Source organism: Mustela erminea, chromosome 11, assembly GCF_009829155.1.
Source record: "Mustela erminea isolate mMusErm1 chromosome 11, mMusErm1.Pri, whole genome shotgun sequence".
In the NCBI taxonomy this organism is placed as follows: Eukaryota; Metazoa; Chordata; class Mammalia; order Carnivora; family Mustelidae; genus Mustela; species Mustela erminea.
Window position 1 is genome coordinate 5,655,975 of NC_045624.1, and position 20,627 is coordinate 5,676,601.

Below are 20,627 nucleotides of genomic sequence, written 5' to 3' on the forward strand. Positions count from 1 at the left end.
GAGGGGGCGCGGAGGTCCTGTCCCGCCCGCGTGGCTGGGGCTTGCTCTCCGGGCGGCGGGGGAAGGGGCGTCGGGGACGGGGAGGCACGCGGGGGACTGGCCCAGGGTCCGGCCGAGGACGGCGGCCCGGGGGCCTGGGGCGTCGTGGTCCCGCCCCGCCCGGTGCGCCCTCCTTGCCCCGCGTCCCGCGCCACGTCCACGCCCGGGCAGGGTGGGCTGAGCAGGGGGCGGGTTGGGGGGAGGGAGGGGCACCGGCCCAGCAGCTGCCGCCGCCTTCTCGTCGGCCGCAAACTTTCACAAAGCGGCGTGTCCGGCCTCATCAATCTCCATTAATAATAGTTGGTTGGGCCGCGGGGGGCGGGCGGGGGTCCCGGGCCGGCCGGCCGGGCCGCTGGGAACGGGCTCTGCGGAGGGAGCGGAGCCGGGCGCGGCAGCGGCGGGCGGAGGGAGGAAGTGAAGCGTAATTTGAGGAAGATGGATGAGTCCGGAGGGCGACACCCCCAGCCCGCCCGCTCGCCCGCCCCCTCCCTCCTTATGAGAGAGAGGGAGCGCGGCGCCGGAGCCACACTGCGCCGAGCCCGCGCCCCGCCGCCACCTCGGCCGGGAGCCTGGGAGCGAGCCCTGCGTGTCCGCGCGGGGCGCCCGAGCCGCGGGGCGCACGGCGGCGCCCAGAGGGGAGCGCCCCGGGGCGGCCGCAGCTCCGGGCACGATGCAGAGAGCTGGAGGCGGGGGTGCCCCCGGGGGCAGCGGCGGGGGCAGTGCTGGGGGCCCGGGCACTGCCTTCTCCATCGACTCCCTGATCGGGCCGCCGCCGCCTCGCTCCGGCCACTTGCTGTACACGGGCTATCCCATGTTCATGCCCTACCGGCCGCTGGTGCTGCCGCAGGCGCTGGCCCCTGCCCCGCTGCCGGCCGGCCTCCCGCCTCTCGCCCCACTAGCCTCCTTTGCCGGCCGCCTTACCAACACCTTCTGCGCGGGACTGGGCCAGGCCGTGCCCTCGATGGTGGCGCTGACCACCGCTCTGCCCAGCTTCGCGGAGCCGCCCGACGCCTTCTACGGGCCCCAGGAGCTCGCCGCTGCCGCCGCCGCCACTGCCGCCCGAAACAACCCCGAGCCGGGCGGCCGACGCCCGGAGGGTGGGCTGGAAGCCGACGAGCTGCTGCCCGCCCGGGAGAAAGTGGCAGAGCCCCCACCGCCCCCACCTCCGCACTTCTCAGAGACTTTCCCAAGTCTGCCGGGTAAGTGCTGGGCCGACCAGGGCGCCGGGCGGGAGGCTCGTTCACTTGGAAATCCCAGGCAGCAGCTTGCTCAGAATCTCAGCACCTGCCTGGAGCCCTGGCATCCCAGACCCCCCAGATGGGGGGTTTTGTTGAACCACCTCCAGTTCTGTTCCAAAGGCGGCAGCTCTGGATCCCAGAAGCCGCTGCCCTGCTGGGTCATCCAGAGTGCCTGAAGCCTCACCAGTACTCCCTTCCAAATCAGTACCTTTCCTCCCTGCATTCTAGTCTTCAAGACTTGGCTCCCACTTCTCTTTTTAAGGATCCCTTCATTTTTCTCCTCTGGGGAGAAGAGAGAAGCTGCAAGTGTGGGATTCCTGGAGACACTAGCAAGACCCTACGGTGACGGGGCACCGGGGCAGCTGGCAGTTCAGTAAGGGGATGGCAGTTCTGGCTTCGGAGAAGACTGGGCTGACCCCAAAGAGGCTCTGTGAGTGCAGGGGCAAAGGGAGGGTCTTAAAGCTGTGGTGACCAGTTGGTGACCAGCTGGTGACCTGTCTTTGCCTTAGTAGCAGAGGTCATTTCTGAATTGTCGTATTTAGAGATCGGTCTTGAAGGACTGAGTAGGGGACCTAAGGGGATATCAGCGAGCAGGGGGCCTAGCACCTGCCGCCCCAGGGCCGATTGGGAGGTCAAGATGGAAGTTAAGGGCGGGGCTGGCTTGGGCGTGGCACAGACACCTGGAGTGGAGAATCTGGCTGAGATTCTGGAACCGGGGAGATTCTGCCAAGAGATAATGCAGGAATCCTGGCTTCTCCATGGGAAGATGCCCTCTCAATGGAGACAGGGTGTATTAAACTGAACCCCGTTTAGAATCAAGCTACCCGGAGTCCTCCTGACCTTCCTCATCCATCCTCAACCTCTCGCTGCCGGAAAAGCTTCCCCCTATCCAGGGGCAGATACAGGTGTGGTGAGATCCAGAGCGTACACAATGTAGTGGGCTCTGTTTAGGAAAAAGGGGCTGCTTACAAGCATGGGGCTCCTGAAGCTTAAACTTATCTAGCACTAGGATGAATCCACATCTGCTTAACCATTCCTTATATCAGCTTAGCAGGTACAAGTGACCCCAGGAGGCCTGGGGGTTGACTCTAGCAGAGGCAAGGAGGAGATCCGAGAGTCCTTTTGTGCTTTGTCGGGAGAAGACAGCTCCTGGTGACAGGTTCCTGGGCCCTTCCGTGAAATTGGCTCAGGTCTGACTCTTCCCGACCCCAGATGCTGCTACAGGGCCTGTCTTCCCTCCTTTTCCCCTTTAGCCTTGGGCATTTTGGCTTTGAGGATTCAGCTGTTGTTTTGTACCTGGTTAGGCCAGGGGGATCCAGTGACTGAAGTCTGAGCAGCACCCCCTAAGGGGGATCAAAAGGAAATTAGCAGCAACTGGAAGGTGGGAGGAAATGTCCACAAGATAAAAGGGCCCGGAGCGGAGCGGAGGGGAGGGGAAAGGCAGCTGGCAGGACGATCCCAAGAAGAACGGCTCAGTAGGATTTTCGGAATAATAGTCCTAAGGCAGAAAAGAGCAAGCGGACCGGGATGGCGTTGGGGGCCACAGGAGCTGGAGGAACAAGCAGACACCTGAGGAAGAGATACGCTGGCCAGGGAGCAGGAAGGCCGACAACCAAGGGAAGGGGGACCTGGGGAGGGGTGCTGACGCCGTGGGAGGACTTGTCCTCCTCTGTTGTTTATTTTGACCCATTTGTCAAATGAAGGCTCTTTTCCTGAAGCAAATAGAATACTGGCTGTAAAACCGGACAGCGAGAGAGAGAGAGAGAGAGAGAGAGAGAAGTAAGCAGAGGGAAGGAACAGAAGCGAAACGTTGAGGAAGGAGGGACAGAGGAAAGGAAGGACCAGCAAATGCGCTCTGTGCCCTGATTGTCCGGAGAGAGAATAGAGCGAGGAGACGTCTGTCTGTTGGGAGAGAGAAGTCTAAGGGATTTCTAGCCTGGGCTGGGTGAAGAGGGAACAGCATGTCTGTACCAGAAATGTGTGTGTGAAAGAATTCTGTTTTGAGAGGCTTGGGAGGGAGCTAACTTCATGTCCGGGTCGGAAACAGGGAAGTGTCCACACCAGGAGTAATCTTTAAAAAAATGTTTCTCCCCACGGGGAGTGATAGTGAACTGGAATTTGTATACAGAGGATGATGGAGAGATCATAATCTAAGGGGAAGTCATCAGAAGACACCTGTTCTTGGAGGAAAGACTAGAATGACGGGAGCGAGATCCTCCCGGGGAAGAATGCTGAGAGCTGGTGGCGTGAAGGTAATCACCATATCGGAAGGAGATACACATCAAGGGTTTATAGCGGGCCGTGTGGGCCACGGCAGGAAGGAGAGATTTCCGAAGAAGCCCTCGAAGAGGACAGTGACTGGGCGATCTCTCTGTGACCCCCACGTCTTCTCATTCTCAGGACAGACTCTCCTGGCACCGCCTCATCACGCCGCTCGCGTCCCCTGCCCAGTCGTCATTTATTTCCCCCAGGAAGTAGTTCAGAAAAGAGGAGGAAAGTCCAGAAATGTTAGACATAAATTCAGTTTTAGGGAGTGATGACCCATGGCCTGTGCTCAAAATGGTGGGAAAATGAATACTCTATTTTGGGAGTTGTATTAAAGTATTTATTGTGAAATGAGAGTTTTCGCTTGAAGAATGAGATTGAAACCTCAACATTAGGAGAGTTTGCAGAGAGAATGCTGTCTTTGAAACGACAGAGGAGGAATTGCTGTTCTAGTGTGAATGGCTGACATGGGTCTGAAATTATTAATTGACATATGTTTAGTGTTTTACAGTGACTAGCCCTGTTTAATGAAATTATAGTGAGGATAGGCCAATCTGGAGAATGGTGAATGAAGCTCTTTTGTTGGGAATTACGATTTAAAAAATTTTTTTTTTGCTTCAAGTTGAGAGAGACACCACCTTACTACAACTGCCGATGAAGAAAATAACTTTATTATGATTCAGTTGTGGGGGCAGAAGCTCTATTAACAGGCAAAAAGAAATACCATGTATGGAAATAATGGGTAGAAAAGACATTGAGAATGGTAGATTGAAAATAATTCTAGGTTTAGAATGTGGGGACAGGATGACTGGGGACGGTGTCTTAGTAGAAGTGGTTAAAGAGGAGAGAACTTTGAATTCATAGAAAAGATTTAAAAGTGTGAATCAACAGAAGAGCCCAGAGTAGTGCTGTCTAACAAGCTGTTTATGTAATTAAAACATTAAGAGCCATCTTAAAAAGGTAGAAATAAACAGGTGAAATTAATTTTAATAATAAATTTTACTTAGCCCAATATATCCAATACTATTTTAGCGTGACTCAATATAAAAAAATTTGAGGAGATATTTTATACCCTCCCTCCATGTTATCTTGGAAATCCCTGTGTATTTTCTACCTTTAGCGCATCTCAGCTCAGATTAGCCACGTTTCATGTGGTCGGTTGCCTCATGGGGGCAGTTGTGAAGTGTATTCACCGACGTAAGAGATCTAGAGAGTCGTGAGGACAGAGTCCTGTGAAAGTGATAGGGAAAAGGAGCTTTGAATTATGTGGTAACAAATACTTCACTGTGTTAGGAGTAAGGGAGAAGAGACAGCAGTAAGCGCTACATGACAGAAGGAAAAGAGAATTCTGCCTTGAAAGAGTTGGGCGGTGATGCTACGTTGCATGTGGAGCTGCGTGTGAGCTCCACTGAGAGGCATCAAAGCTGACTTGCAGATGTGCACTTGCTTCTCTGAGCAGCGCTGCGTGCAGGTGATCCTGTGCTGGGGGAACGACAGAGGTCTGTCCATCTGGAGAGATGCAGGAGGAAACTTGAAACTGGGGGGCTTAGAGCAATGACTCAGGGAGAAAGGAGTTGGATAGCTTGAACAACTTTTTTTCTTTTTAAAGATTTTATTTATTTATTTGACAGAGAGATCACAAGTAGGCAGAGAGAGAGAGAGAGAGGAGGAAGCAGGCTCCCTGCCGAGCAGAGAACCCGATGCGGAGCTCGATTCCAGGACCCTGAGATCATGACTTGAGCAAAGGCAGAGAGGCTTAACCCACTGAGCCACCCAGGCATCCCAGGAGTTGGATTGCTTGAAAAAGACTTAAGAAGTGAAGAATGGGGGCGCCTGGGTGGCTCAGGGGGTTAAAGCCTCTGCCTTCGGCTCAGGTCATGATCCCACGATCCTGGGATGGAGCCCCGCATCAGGCTCTCTGCTCCGCAGGGAGCCTGCTTTCTCCTCTCTCTCTGCCTGCCTCTGTGCCTACTTGTGATCTCTGTGAAATAAATAAATAATATATTTATTTATTTGTGAAATTTGTGAAATAAATTATTTTTTTAAAAGTGAAGAATGGTAGATAATCCATATATAATTGTTAGATGGATGATAAAAATACAGTGAGATTGACATGACAGATAATGCCGTATTGAGCATATGGTGAAGAAAACATCTGGAAAGAAAACATTGAGTTGATCTAGGAAAGAGAATATGATCGAACAAAATCAGGAGATGGCAGTGTAGTGAACATTATTTTAAAAACTAAAAAAATTAGGGGCGCCTGGGTGGCTCAGTGGGTTAAGCCTCTGCCTTCGGCTCAGGTCATGATCTCAGGGTCCTGGGATCGAGCCCCGCATCAGGCTCTCTGCTCAGCAGGGAGCCTGCTTCCTCCTCTCTCTCTGCCTGCCTCTCTGCCTACATGTAATCTGTCTGTCAAATAAATAAACAAAATCTTTAAAAAAAAAATTAGCTAATTTAAAAAAATTATTTTATCTTAGCAAGTGAGCAGGGGAGGGGGGGCAGAGGGCAAGGGAGAGAATCTCAAGCAGACTCCCAACTGAGCACAGAGCTTGACAGGGGGCCCAGTCCCAGGACCCTGAGATCATGATCTGAGCTGAAACCAAGAGTCAGACACTTAACTGAGTCACACAGGCACCCCCAAACTGGCTAATTTCTGAGCAGTGATTGGCAATAATGATGGGAATCATGTGAGGAGACTAGGGAAACTTCCTAGGAGCACGAAATTTGAGGGCTGATTGCTGTAAGCAAAGCACCTGATTATAGAAGAAGAACATTTTAGATGCCCCATCAATTAATTTTTTTAAGATTTTATTCATTTATTTGACAGATCACAAGTAGGCAGAGAGGCAGGCAGGGGGGCGGGGAAGCAGGCTCCCTGCTGAGCAGAGAGCCTGATGCGGGGCTCGATCCCAGGACCCTGGGATCATGACCTGAGCTGAACGCAGAGGCTTTAACCCACTGAGCCACCCAGGTGCCCCCATCAATTAATTTTTGATTAGGTGCCCATTATGACTGTCCAGATATATTTACTGATGAGAGAAAAAATGGGAAATAATAATGTGACATGAAATCAGAGACTTCTGTTGTTAGAAACAGGAGGGAAATTTTTCTTGGAAGTGATGGATGGAGACCCATGATTCCCTAGAAATGCTGAGGAAGGCACACAGTGAGAGTGTTGGTTCCATTGGCATTTCTAGAAAGGCACATGTGGCATTAACTTAATGCATTAACTTAATGATAAGATTGAAAGAACTTTTATCAAGGAGGTGTGACACATGCGCTCAGGTGTTAGCTCTGTCCCTTAGCTGCACAACCATGGCCAATTGCTTCCTTCAATTCAGGGAACGTTTATTGTGTGTCTGTGATGGACTTACTATACTCCAGACACCGTGGGAGATTCGAAGTCATACAGCATCTCTAGGCTTTAGTCTCCTCATCTGTAACATAGAGGTTGATTGAGATTATTTTTAATGTTTCTGTCCATTCCATAAAATAAAAGTTTGTTTTTCTAGCTTCAATATTTAAAGTAGGGTTCTAACATGGATTTCATGTTCTTATAAATGGATCTATTCATTATGGGGTAGGGAAAAATTATGTCTTTATTTTTACTAACTTCTAACTAAAATTTGCATTTTCTTTAGTTACGAGTGTAGAGCAGAAACCATAGTAGTTTCAGCAACAGAAATTATAGGTCTCAGTGGCTTAGTCATTAAGCGTCTGCCTTCGGCTCAGGTCATGATCCCAGGGTCCTGGGATCGAGCCCCGCGTTGGGCTCCCTGCTCGATGGGAAGCCTGCTTCTCCCTCTCCCACTCCCTCTGCTCTCTTCCCTCTCACTGTGTCTCACTCTGTCAAATAAACAAAACCTTAAAAAAAAAAAAAAAAAAGAAATTACAGATATTTGTGTCACCAGCAGAATTTACAGGTATTTTCTTATAAATGTATAGTCTTTGGAGGCATCTTGTTTAATGAATTAATAAAGAAACATGTGATTATAACACAAATTCATTTTTAAGTATCTGAAAACTGCATTTTTCTATAGTTGGCTTCTGATGTAATCCTATGTGTTTTATGTTATATACCTAAAAGCATTATTCTAAGAGGGGGTTCATAGGTTGTATCAGACTGCCAAGGAGTTCAGGGCACAAATAGGGTTACGAAGCCCTGGTTGAGAGACAGAGATCCCAGAACGACAAGATGACATTTTATCTGGAGGATCGGAATACTGAGGTGCCTTGTACCACCGTGAAGGTGAGAGTTGGGAGGCGCGAGTAGAAAAGGGGGATCCCTGCAGTGGCGTATGGGAATGTGGGGGGTGTAGATGATTGGGACAATTCCTATGCTCAGAGCGATGGGCATAGATGGTCTATGCTGGGAGTGATGGGAGCAAGGCAGTAACTGGAATAATGAGGGGGAAATGCTTTTTTTTTTAAGATTTTATTTATTTATTTGATAGAGAGAGATCACACGTAGGCAGAGAGGCAGGCAGGCGGTGGGGGAAGCAGACTCCCCCTGAGCAGAGAGCCCGACGCGGGGCTCGATCCCAGGACCCTGAGATCATGACCTGAGCCGAAGGCAGACGCTTAACCCACGGAGCCACCCAGGCGCCCCAAAGGGGGAAATACTTTAACTGAAAGGAGGAACATGGTATGGCGAACCAAGTGCTTTGCCGTGAGACGAATGTAATGACGGGAAGCTACAGGCAGAAATTTTGCCTCGGAAGTAACCGGGAAAGGAGGATCTTTGCCTTGACGTGGGAATTAGGGAATAGAAATGACAGCATAATGGAGCCGATGTACAAAAAGAGGGAAACTGAAATAGGAACGATGACAGGGAAAGAGTTTTTATCTAGAGGGAGCAACAAAAAAATAGGCCCCACGCTGGGGTAGGAGAGAGGAAGCCCTGGTTCCAAACCAAAGGAAAGGACAGAGCCCTCGAGGCAGGTGATGGCGCCCACGGCCACACCGCCCATGACGGCGAGCAAAGAGGTCTGTCTTGGGAGTGATGGAGAAGAGGTTGGGGCTTTTCACTGGAAATATGGGAGAAAATTGGCAGCTTAGAGTCATGTGGAAGAAATACTGATGTGCTAATTGGGAGAAAGAATTCGGGGAGAAGAGATGCTTGAATCTGGTGTGATAGAACCGCGATTCCCACAAGTTGAGTTAAGTTGTAGTAGGAGGAGACAAGGCAGTTACGCACGTCCTTGGGAAGGAACATCTCCGTTCCCTTCCCAGCATGGAAGGGAAAGGAATGACCTTTGAGTGATGAACTAGAAATCTGTGTTAAAAGCAAGGGGGCTGCAGAGCCTCACAGAGACTAGGGTGTGAACATCGAGGAAGGGAGACAGGGAGACAGATCCCTCCGAGCGGGGGGTAATGGGAGACGGATTTCTTGCCTGAACTGTGGAGGCAATGGTATCACAGTGCAAGTCTGCGTTGGGAGCCATGGGAAGAAGACAAAATCATCCTGAGAGCGAAGGTTAGAAGCGTTTTGTGCTGGAACGGGTGGCCACTTTCTGCACGAGATGCGCAGCTCCTGGGAGCTCAGGACTCAGGGACCCTGGCCACACATGTCTCTGTCGCTTCACTTCCTCATCAGTACAATTAGGGCTTTGACTCAGATGACCTCCAAGGTCACTTCCGGCTCTATAATTCTGTTTTATCTTTAAGGATACCTTTATTAATGCATTGTTTCCTTTAAAAAAAAAAAAAAAAGGCACCCTGAGCAAAGGGGTTGGGGAAAGTTCTCTCCTTGCCACTGCTGAGTTGTGGTAGCCCAAGAGGAGGTCAGGCTGGGATGTGGGTATCTTGAGGTGGAATCAGGGCTGGGCTTTAGGATGGAAAAGGTTTTGTCATTTTGGATTGGGGAAGGGTGACTGGAGCTATGGCTGTGTACGTTTGTCCTATTAAATAAGAGAGAGAAACATTTCATGAAGGTGAGTGATCTTATTGAGGCCAAAAAGATTGGGGATCTCTTGTGCCCGACTTTACCTGGTGAGGAAGGAGGGGAGTGCGGAAAAGAGAAGTTGTGGAATCAGTTCCTGGACTTCTCTATTATCTCTTCATCTGGTACGATATTTGTGATGGGCGACGTGAGAATTCAGTGTTTGCGAAAGAGATGGGGGAGGCACAGGCGACCAAGCATGGGCTTTGGGTACAGACCTTGATGCGACCCTCTTTTTTTTTTGTGAGAGAAAACTCAACAGCAAACTATTAACCTCTGTGGTCACAGCTCCCTCACCAGCAGAACAGCGCAACAACAGGGACCTCACGATGTTAAGGGTTCAACGAGAAGATATTTGCCAGCATCCTGAAGCACTCGGTGTGCAAGGAATTATGGTGTCGCTCTGGTACTGGAAATGGATGGGGGAGCGTAGCTGGGTATTAAGTTGGGGAAGACTTCTTTTTTTTTTTTTTTAAGATTTTATTTATTCATTTGACAGACAGAGAGCACAAGTAGTCAGAGCAGCAGTCAGAGAAGCAGGCTCCCCGCTGAGCAGAGAGCCTGATGCGGGGCTCGACCTGGGGGCTCAGGACCCCGAGATCATGACTTGAGCTAAAGGCAGAGGCTTAACCCACTGAGCCACCCAGGCGCCCCTGGGGAAGACTTCTTTACCAAGAACTGGCTAGGAAACGTGACACTCTCTATTGATAAGGAGAAATGCAGCTGGGAGTAATGACAGAAACCGCACTGTGTTCTGAGAGCTGTTTCTGCAGGGAATGCCAGAAGAGAACCAATGTATGCATCTCAGAAGGGTAGATTTCATTCTTTTTCCTTTGGCTCTTTCTCCCTCCTTTGGTTTCTCTGTCTCCAATTTGGGGCATTCTCTGTGGATCCCAAGACCACCCAAAGCCCTATTTTGCCCACTGGGGCCGCCTTCTTCTTTTCTTTACATTGTATATATTAAAACAAAACAAAACAAAAAACAAGCCACCTCTCCTTTCTTCACCTCAGTTCCTATTCTGTCATATAACTGATCTCAGGTTGATGTTAGGAGCAAAGCTACTGGATTAAAATAATTCATACTCAGATGGATTAAGGAAATTTTTTTTTAAAGATTTATTTATTAGAAAGAGAGTGGGATGTGGGGCAGAGGGAGAGGGAGAAGGAGAGAAGCAGACTCCCCACTGAGCGTGGCCCCTGACGCAGGGCTGGAGCTTCCGACCCCGAGATCACAACCTCAGCCAAAATCGAGAGTCAGATGCTTCACCGACTGAGCCACCCAAGCGCCCCAGAGAGACTTTTTTAAAAGTCCAAGTGAATTTCAAACTGGTGGAAGGTTAGGTGGTGTTATTAGGAATAATTTCAGGTAACATGGAAGCGTTACTTGCGATGGGAGAGCTGTGCGAGTGAGGAGGAGAGGCTTACTTTCCCTGGGGTCACGTGAGCGTTGTCACTTCCAGTTACGGCATTGCACGGAGAACTCTTTGGTTTGAGAGTGACAGTAGCTCAACTCCAATTTAAGCTGAAATGGTCATTGATTGATTCACAGGACTCTAAGTACAGGGTTTGAGGGGATGCAGAAATGCAAACGGTATTATTAGATCTTTCTTCCCTTTCAGCCCGGCCCCTCTCTTGCTTTGCCTCATTCCCTCCTTAAGAGAAGTAAGCAGATCTAATTTTTTATAATCCCAGGTTGAGACCCCAGTGGATTCTGGCTTATACAAAATTCTGGAGTAACTGATTAACTAGCTTGAGTCCAGTCTCCAGGGAGATGGGTGAGATAGGATGTTCGGATTGGTCAGATGCAGGTCACGTGCCTACGCTGTCACAGAGGTGGGGAGATGTGATTGACGGTCCCACTGTACTAGGTAGCTGATGAGAAGCAGTGCCCAAAGGAAGGGGGTGTTATTAGGGAACAAAGGGATGAAGGGACCCTGAGGAGACAAAAACAGACCCCAAGCAGATGTCCACCTCCCCCGGAAAGAAAGGCAGGGATGTATCTTAACTCCTTTTCAGTCTCACGGAGAAAAACCTTCTCCCCCGCTAGAGAGGTAGCTCTAGGAGTGATGGAAGAGACAGCGAGAGGGAGCTCTGTAATGAGGAAGGGGGGGAGACAGGAGTGTGGTAGGAAAGTGTCTGTTCCTCGGCGCGGCCGATTCCTGGATAGGACGAGCTGCGCTTGAGGGAGGGGGGATGCATTCGTAAACTAGAAGCTAGGAAAAAGATGGATATTAAACCAAAACTGTTTCCGTAGCTTGGCAATAGTGTTTTTATTTTTTAAAATTTATTGGTTTATTTGGCAGAGAGCACAAGTAGGAGAAGTGGCGGGCAGAGGGAGAAACAGGCCCCCCACTGTGCAGGGAACCCGATGTGGGACTCGACTCCAGGACCCTGGGGTCACGACCCGAGCCGAAGGCAGACGCTCAACTGACTGAGCCACCCAGGCGACCCAAGCAATAGTATATTTAAACGAGAAAATATATTTCTAAGTAAAAGGAATGCTGACTGATAGGGTTACATCATACAAAGCAGTAATGGAAGGAAAAAACAGATCTGGTAGGAATTTTGTCTCTTGGAATGACAGGACAAATAGCCTATTCGAGGACAAAGGTGGAATTTGGTGCGTGGGGCCGCTCGTATGTCAACCGTGAGAGCCGCCTCTGAGCGTAAGGGGAGACACTGGTGATCAGGCTAAGGCTCTGGAGTGTAAGTGAGAGGGAGGAGGTCTGAACCCCAACTGGATTTGGTGGCACGGGTATTTATCTGATGAGGCGTCTGGGCATTTACTTGGAATGGGAGGGGAAGGGGTAGCAGGAGCATTGGTTGGAGATTTCAGGGACCAAGTTTCCAGACATTAATCTGTCTGTAGCCGTGTGACTTAGGAGAATCATCTCATCTTTCGGAAACTCAGTTTTTCACCTGAAATAAGTTTATCAACCTTCTATTAGTGCTACCAATAGGTCTACTCTGTTTCAATGAGTTGCTTCGAGGTAAATAATATGTGTGAAAATGTTGTGGAATGTCGAAGATAACGAGGGTGCCCTTGTTACTGACAATGGTAGGGCTGCTCCGTCACGAGGGGAGTTCTGAGCAGTGGGGAAAGTGCCCCGAGCCTGTCTTCCAGGTCGGAGGGGTTCTGGATTGCGATGGTGTAGAGAAAAATCTTCATGTCAGTTTGGAGTAAGGAATGTGGAAGGGTCATCAGAAGAGTGGAGAGAGAGAAAGTGAAAGTGAATGTTCCTTTTTTTTTTTTAAAGATTTTATTTATTCGACAGAGAGAGAGAGAGAGATCACAAGTAGGCAGAAGGCGGTGGCGGGGGGACAGGCTCCCCACTGAGCAGAGAGCCTGATGCAGGGCTCAATCCCAGGACCCGGAGATTATGACCTGAGCCAAAGGCAGAGGCTTGACCCACTGAGCCACCCAGGTGCGCTGAAAATGAATGTCCCTTACTGCATCTGAAGTTATAGGGAGGAGGAGTAGCATGAAATTAGCAGGAACGAGTGAAACAGAAATTGGAAGTGAACTAATTGTTGTAAATGATGGGAGAAAGTACTGTCTCCAGAAAGAACAGAGAAATAATTCTGTCCTGGGCATTGTGATGAAGATTTAGAAATGAGAGTGGTGGTAATGGTGGTAAACATGTCTTTTTTTTGAGGGATGACTTAGGTTTCTTTCTACCTTTTGACCTCCCCCAAATTGTTCCTGGATTTAAGAAGCTGAGTAGTTGGCCCAGGACGATCAAGGGGAGACTTATGGTCCTGACAGTATTTCGGGGAGGGTGAGGGGGAAGTCGCATTGGAAGTAGAGGGAAGAGAAGTCAAAACCGAGTGTAACGGGGGGGGGGGGGGGACTTCTCTTCCATGGATAGTCAAGGCTGTTGATTTCATAGAAGCTAAAACAGGAGAGGATGAGCGAGGGGCAGCACAGGGGTTCTGTGGGTTCTCAAAGCTGGGAGTCTAAAGTGGTTTTCTGCACCACAACCCGAGCCCACTGTTCTTGGTGACCATAGCTGTGGACTCCCCCTCCAGATGGTGCAAATCTGCTGCTATTTATTACTTCTCCTGGAGAATACCTACCGTGGGTTCTGTGGCTCTTGATTTCTTCCCCAGCCCGACCAGATCCATTCGCAAGACGGGCTTTTCTAGCTCTCTGGTGCTGCTTCCCGTCCTCTTGGAAACAAGGCCCCATGCCTTGTGTATGCCTGGAGCCCAAGTACCACTCTCTGGACATGGGAAGGTGCCCCAGGCAGGACCTGACAACCGTGGGGCAGACCTGGTGGTTTCTGGTTCTCGGGGTCATAGACCTGGTGGTTTCTGGTTCTCGGGGTCATAGCGTCCCCTGGGAGAAGTAACAAGAACACTAGATGTTTCCTGGTAACAGTCTGCCCGTGGATAGATACCACACTTCTCTGAGACTCCAGACACCTAAGGAACAAACTGAAAACTCAACATTTTCTTGTATTACCAATAACCTCATCTTCACACACAGAGAACAGAACCTTCCTATCTGTTTGGCCTACCTATATACATAGTCAAATTGTTTCCAATTTAAAAATGCTCCTTTTGCTAAAAATTATTCTCATCAGAATCCTTTCCCATGTAGAATTTTCAATGAAGTCTCATTTTGTGGATCAAGGGTTTTTTCCCTCCTCATATCAACCAGTTTTAGCATCTGCAATTAGTGATTTGCTTTTATGGACATTATATCTACCAAGTCCAATTATTCTAAATCAAATTTTGTAATTAGAAATTTTATCAGAAAGATTTGCTTCCATCAGTATTTAGTCAACACAGTGTTCTGTGTGCAATTTTGGTTTTATTTTGTTTGATTATATTTACTATTAATATTCATTACAATTCAGATAAAAGAAAGTAGCTTGCATTTATTTTGTAGCTAGTCCATAAGAAAATAGTAAGCCATTTCAGGATTGCTCTGTTGTTACGGATTGGGCTACTGCAGGGCCCGTCTGATTCCGCTGAGTATGTGTCCTCTTCGGGTGTCGATTGTGGCTTAAAGTGCTCTATCTTGGAGGAAGGAAGGTAGAGGGTGTGATTTTTCTTGTTTTGTTTTTAAGCTTTTCGCTCTCTTTTTCTCTGACCCCCCCCCCCCATTTTCTGGCCCTTCTCTAAACTTTCCGGCCCCTTCAGTTTCTCTGACTCATCATTTCATTCTCCTACCACTTGTCTCCTGCCCCAGTCCTCTTCCTGCCTGCTTTGGCCCTTTCTTTCCTACATCTCCGTGTCCCTCACTGCCCGAGACCCTCTCCTTGGAGGGCGGAGCTGTATTTCTCCCTCCTGGTTGGTTTCCCGTATCGCCCCACCCCCACCTCCTTCTAAGAGTTACTTATCCGAGCCCTCCGGGTCACGATCATAAAGGCTCAGAGAGAAACTCATGCCCCTGCCGTTCGGCCTCCCACCGGGATCAAGTAACCAGGAGAGGTTGTGGGCCTGTGTCCCTGGTATGGCTTTGGAAGCAGCGCTGAGGGAGGTCTGCTTCTGTGGGCTTGATTTGATGGAATCTGTCTGAAGACAGAGGGATGGATGGCACGATCCCGGGAGGTCCCTGCCAGATCCAGGAGCCTGGGAGCCTCATCTCAGTCATCGTCGGCGAGATTTATTGGACACCCCCTGGGTACTTGGAGCTGTGCGAAATGGTTTCATCCTTCAAGCTCTGAAATCTAGTTTCTGCCTTTTTAGCAGCTGTTTAAAATATGTAATACTGGACTGAGTTTTTACAAGATTTTCTTCTTCTTTTTTGTTATGTACTGGGTTTTAAAAATCGAAAGAGGAGTTAGTAGTGATGTGAAGGATTTCCCTTTCTTTCTTTTAGCATAAGATCCTATAGATCCCCACTGCATGTGGGCTTCTGCCCAGTTAACGTGAGATCTGAGGTCATGCTGGAAAGTGGGTAGAGTGATACTCATGGAGACCAGGTCTTCTGGGCGCTGGAGGGCGGGACTGTGGGGACTATTTTAGGAGAGGCTTGGGAAAGGAAGGACAGGGGTGCGGACAGAAGACGGAGAGAAGAGGAGGAAGGGAGAGAGAAAGTGCTTGGGAGTAGTTTTTTATTTAGTCAACAAGTCAGCAATATATCGAGGGCCTACTCTGGGCAGATGACTTTCTAGATGAAGACACAGCAGTGAAAAAATATATTAGAACTCCCTACCTTCAGGAAGCTCATATTCTAATAGGAAGAGACAGCCAACTAAATACATGAATAATGCGGGTGACGTGTACTATCGTAACAAAGCAGAAAAGGCAGATAGAAGTACTGGGGGTTTCCATCCTAAGAGGATGATCGGGGAACATCTAGGTGAAGTACGGACCTGAGGGAGACGAGGAATGAGCGAATGCAGAAATCTACGCGGAGAGTGTAGTATTCTCAACAGAAGAGTCATCTGGGGAAAGAGCAGGGGCAGGGGAGGGGAGGGAAGGGGAGGCCAAGAGCCGGGAAACCAGTCTGGAGAACAGGTAGACGAAGCCGGCGGGACGTGAAGGAGACGGGGACTGTCGGACGCAGGGGACCCGGGAGTGGGGACGGGCTCCGGCAGTGGGGCGGGTGGGGAGAGAGGAGCGGGGCCTGTCCGGAACCAGGAGGCTGGAGCCGCCACTAACCAAGCTGGGAAGGTCGTCAGGAGTTCCGCCTGGGACATGGCAGGCCTGAGTTCTGTGAAGATGGAAGAGAGCGTGGGGAGGAGTCGCCGGTGAGGGGGAGAGCCAAGGCCGTGACTCCTGCAGAAAACAACACGCGTTGGCTAGAATGAAGTCTGGGAGGAAGCGCGGGACGGACGGCAAGAAGCAACCTCTGTAGACAGACCAAGGGACGGACGGACAGACGTCACGCGGGTGCTTGAGGGAGCGGACAGCACTCACGGAGGCAGGGCAGGGGTGGGTAGGCTGCATGAGCCTAAACGAGGGCGCGCCACAGCGGTTTTGAAATTAAATAAAGGAAGCCCGACAGGAAGAAAAGGCAGGGGCTGGGGGTGAAAATACCCTTGAGGTGTGGAGGACGCTGAGTGAGGGCGGCGGGCGATCTGGCCGGGGGCTGAGAAGTCTGGCCTCGGGAGGTGTGAACACTGGTCCGGACCGGGACGAGGTGTGGCTTGCTGGCGTCCGGGAAGGGGCTTTGGGTTGGGGAGGGCTCCCGGGCTGGTCCTGGAGACCCCGAGAGGCTCCTTCTGAAGCACAGGCACTTGGGGAGGGGCTGGAAGCTGTTCAGAGCGCGCGGCCTACTCCTCTTACAGGGCACCTCACTGGTCCCTGAAGGTCTTTTACTTCGGGTCGTTTCTCGCGCCCCGTCCGTGTGACGCGCGGTGCTTAGAGACAGAGGCCCTCCGCCCTGGGGAAACCGCAGCCCCTTCACCCCGAGCTCCGGGGCAGCGAGCGCACTCGGTGGTGTCCGGCTCGCCCGGTTCCAATTGCTCGCTTCCCTACTGGCCGGCCTCCTTCTGACTTTTCTTCGTTGCTTATTGGCTCTTTGGGCAGAAAACAAGGCAGCTGTACAACTCTGCTGCTGAGGACATTTGCGATCCGTCACTTGCCGTTCTGACAAAACTGTCCGCGGATGAGATTAAAACTGATGAGTGAATTAAGTATTAGAGTTACATATAGATGTGAAACATGGGCTATGGCTGTGATTGTAGCCAGTCACCGACCCAGTGAGTCAGATTTCTTCGGCCGTCCCCCTCCGTCCCCCCGTCCCCCCCCATCCCCTCGTCCCCCTCCGTCCCCCTCCGTCCCCTCCGTCCCCTCCGTCCCCCTCCGTCCCCTCCGTCCCCCCGTCCCCCTCCGTCCCCCTCCGTCCCCCTCCGTCCCCTCCGTCCCCTCCGTCCCCTCCGTCCCCCTCCGTCCCCCTCCGTCCCCCCGTCCCCCTCCGTCCCCCTCCGTCCCCCCGTCCCCCTCCGTCCCCCTCCGTCCCCTCCGTCCCCCTCCGTCCCCGTCCGTCCCCCTCCGTCCCCTCGTCCCCCTCCGTCCCCCTCCGTCCCCCTCCGTCCCCGTCCGTCCCCCCCGTCCCCCTCCGTCCCCGTCCGTCCCCCCCGTCCCCCTCCGTCCCCCTCCGTCCCCGTCCGTCCCCCCCGTCCCCCTCCGTCCCCCTCCGTCCCCGTCCGTCCCCCCCGTCCCCCTCCGTCCCCCTCCGTCCCGGTCCGTCCCCCCCGTCCCCCCCCGTCCCCCCCGTCCCCTCCGTCCCCTCCGTCCCCCCGTCCCCCTCCGTCCCCCTCCGTCCCCCCGTCCCCCTCCGTCCCCCTCCGTCCCCTCCGTCCCCTCCGTCCCCTCCGTCCCCCCGTCCCCCTCCGTCCCCCCGTCCCCCTCCGTCCCCCTCCGTCCCCTCCGTCCCCCTCCGTCCCCGTCCGTCCCCCCCGTCCCCCTCCGTCCCCGTCCGTCCCCCTCCGTCCCCCTCCGTCCCCGTCCGTCCCCCCCGTCCCCCTCCGTCCCCCTCCGTCCCCCTCCGTCCCCTCCGTCCCCCTCCGTCCCGGTCCGTCCCCCCCGTCCCCCCCGTCCCCTCCGTCCCCTCCGTCCCCTCCGTCCCCTCCGCTCCGTCCCCTCAATCCCCCTCCGTCCCCCCGTCCCCCTCCGTCCCCTCGTCCCCCTCCGTCCCCCTCCGTCCCCCTCCGTCCCCCTCCGTCCCCCCTCGTTGCACTTCTCGTGCTTCGTCGTCTGCCGCTTTCCCACCAGTTCGTCCCGCTGACACCAAGCTCAGGGGCCTCCGGGTTCGGAACTTGAGCAGAAAGCAGCCGTGTGCTGCTCCTGCGTCCTGGTTGGGAGACAGATGTCATTTGACGGTTGAGGAGGGGACACTGGAAGGGGCCTAGGAGAGCTGAGGCCCGGGGAGAAGCTCTGTGCACGGCGCGGGTGGCCTGCCGCTGGGAGGGCGCTGCGTTCTGCGCCGGCTGGGTTGGTCCAGGAGAACCGGAGGTGGGGGTGAGGACACCACCTGATCCCTTGGTAACATTTCTTGGGCCCAGATTTGCCGTGGCGGGGCTGGTGAGAACGGGGAGTCAGAGGACCCTTAAGTTTCCATCTGGAAATGAGGTTCTACGATTCTGGATCTAGGGAAGAGGGGAAGTGGGAAGCCAGAAGCCAGAGCAGAGCTCAAGCCCGGGGCAGGTGAGGGTCCCCCGGAGAGAAACAGGCCGGCAGTGTGATCTCCCCGTCTACGCCACGTTAGCACTGCGTCCTGCCTAGAGCAGCAGGAAGGCTGGAGAGCCAGGCCCACACCGCTTGGCGCTGGGACCCATGCTGTCTGGGTCTGGAGGGTGGCAAGTGAGTGAAAAGCCCGTGGCCCGGGGTTTGGAGAAAGCTGGGAAGGCCAGTGGGTCGGGAAAATGAGGCAGGGGCCGGGACGGTGAGCGGAAGCCGGGAGTGGCGTCCCTTTGATGTGCACTGGCCGCCCCTCCCCGCACTTGCTACAGTGAAATCTGTGCTGGTTAATACCTTTCTTTCCATTTCTTTGTCTTCCCTGACCTCTTCCCCACCCCACATCCCGGATGTGCTGTCTTCGTCTCCCTCTCCCCACCTCACCCCTTCCTTGTCTCTCCTCCTGCTGCCGTCCTGTCCGCGCCTGGCCATGGCCCCACGTGCCTCCTCCAACCTGCCTGCCTTTTCCTCGGCTGCTCCTTGCCCATCCGTTGGTTTTCACTCCCCGCAGCAGAGGGGAAGGTGTACAGCTCCGATGAGGAGAAGCCGGAGGCCCGAGCAGGAGACCCAGCAGGCAGTGAGCAGGAGGAAGAGGGCTCGGGCGGTGACAGCGAAGACGACGGTTTTCTGGACAGTTCTGCAGGGGGCCCCGCGGCTCTCCTGGGACCGAAACCGAAGCTAAAGGGAAGCCTGGGGACTGGAGCGGAGGAGGGGGCACCGGTGGCCCCAGGAGTCACAGCTCCAGGGGGCAAAAGCCGCCGGCGCCGCACAGCCTTCACCAGCGAGCAGCTTTTGGAGCTGGAGAAGGAGTTTCATTGCAAGAAGTACCTGAGCCTGACGGAGCGGTCCCAGATCGCGCACGCGCTCAAGCTCAGCGAGGTGCAGGTCAAGATCTGGTTTCAGAACCGGCGCGCCAAGTGGAAGCGCATCAAAGCCGGCAACGTGAGCAGCCGCTCCGGGGAGCCCGTGAGGAACCCCAAGATTGTCGTCCCCATTCCCGTGCACGTCAACAGGTTTGCCGTGCGGAGCCAGCACCAACAAATGGAACAGGGGGCCCGGCCCTGAAGGGCTCCCCAGGATTTCGGAAGCAAAGCATCTGTTCCCCGGCCTGCTCGGAGACTGGGTTAGGTTCTGTGCTCCCAACGGGCTCCCGCTGTGATCCGGCCCTGGGAGGGGGGCTCGGGCGGCCACTGAATCCAGTGTTAGCTGTGCTCTCCTGGCAACCGGGGACTCGGGCACTGGGCCCTGAGCCTGTTCCAGAGCCCCTCAGGCTGGGGGCTTCAGGGTTCAAGGGGCTTGGGTGCTCAATGCTGAGGAGCTGTGGCGATGGAGGAGGGCTCCTGGGGAGGGGGTGGGTTCTAATATGCCAGGGCCTGGAAGGTTCCCAGGAATGACTTCTCACAGGGGTGGGGAGAATTCAGGATGAAGCCTAGCCAAGCTGATCGCAGCTCCTTATTTATTTTCTGTAAAGTTTGTATATGTGGAGCTATCCGCCTCCGTCTATCTGTCTGAACCCGAGGCTGGGAAAGGACTGTCCCCTCCATCTTCAGCCAGGGTTCAGGTCCACCTGCCTGCCTCGTGCTGGGGCCTGTCTGGTCTGTCGGACAGGGCACACGAAGAAACAAACTGTCCCTAACCTCCTTAGAACCCCTCAGCACAACCATCTCCCCTTGTCAACTACCTCCACTTCCCGTCTGGGTGCTTCCCACACTGTCCACACCTCTCGACCCATGTTCCCGCCACAGCGCTTCTCTCTCCCCATTAAACAAGGCAAGCTTCTTCATCTCTGCTTTCTTCTCTTGGTGAGAGCTGGCAGACGTCAGGAGAGATTTGCTCCCTTTCGTATCACGAGGGGAAACAAAGTGGTTGACCCTGGGTTGGCGGAGGGATGTCCAGGCTCTAACTCAGTAGAGGTGACCAGTCCTGTCCGTGACTAGGGCAGCTTGGGGGCTCACCCGGATCACCGGTGAGCTCAATCCCCCTCTTCCGCGCGGAGGACTCAGCAG

General features: G+C 53.1%; 1 protein-coding gene across 1 annotated transcript; it reads left to right on the forward strand.

Annotated features, from left to right (window-relative positions):
- Window positions 1–709: 709 nt before the first annotated feature.
- GBX1 (gastrulation brain homeobox 1) lies at window positions 710–19,962 on the forward strand. Its single transcript, XM_032303889.1, has 2 exons — window positions 710–1,238; window positions 19,133–19,962. Exons 1-2 carry the CDS (start codon window positions 710–712, stop codon window positions 19,684–19,686), a joined length of 1,083 nt encoding a protein of 360 aa, XP_032159780.1. The 3' UTR covers window positions 19,687–19,962.
- The last annotated feature ends 665 nt before the right edge of the window (window positions 19,963–20,627 follow it).

Coding starts and splice junctions, on each gene's coding strand:
- GBX1 (XM_032303889.1), top strand. CDS start 710: ATGCAGAGAGCTGGAGGCGGGGGTGCCCCCGGGGGCAGCGGCGGGGGC. Junction 1,239..19,132: donor GACTTTCCCAAGTCTGCCGG/GTAAGTGCTGGG, acceptor CACTCCCCGCAG/CAGAGGGGAAGGTGTACAGC.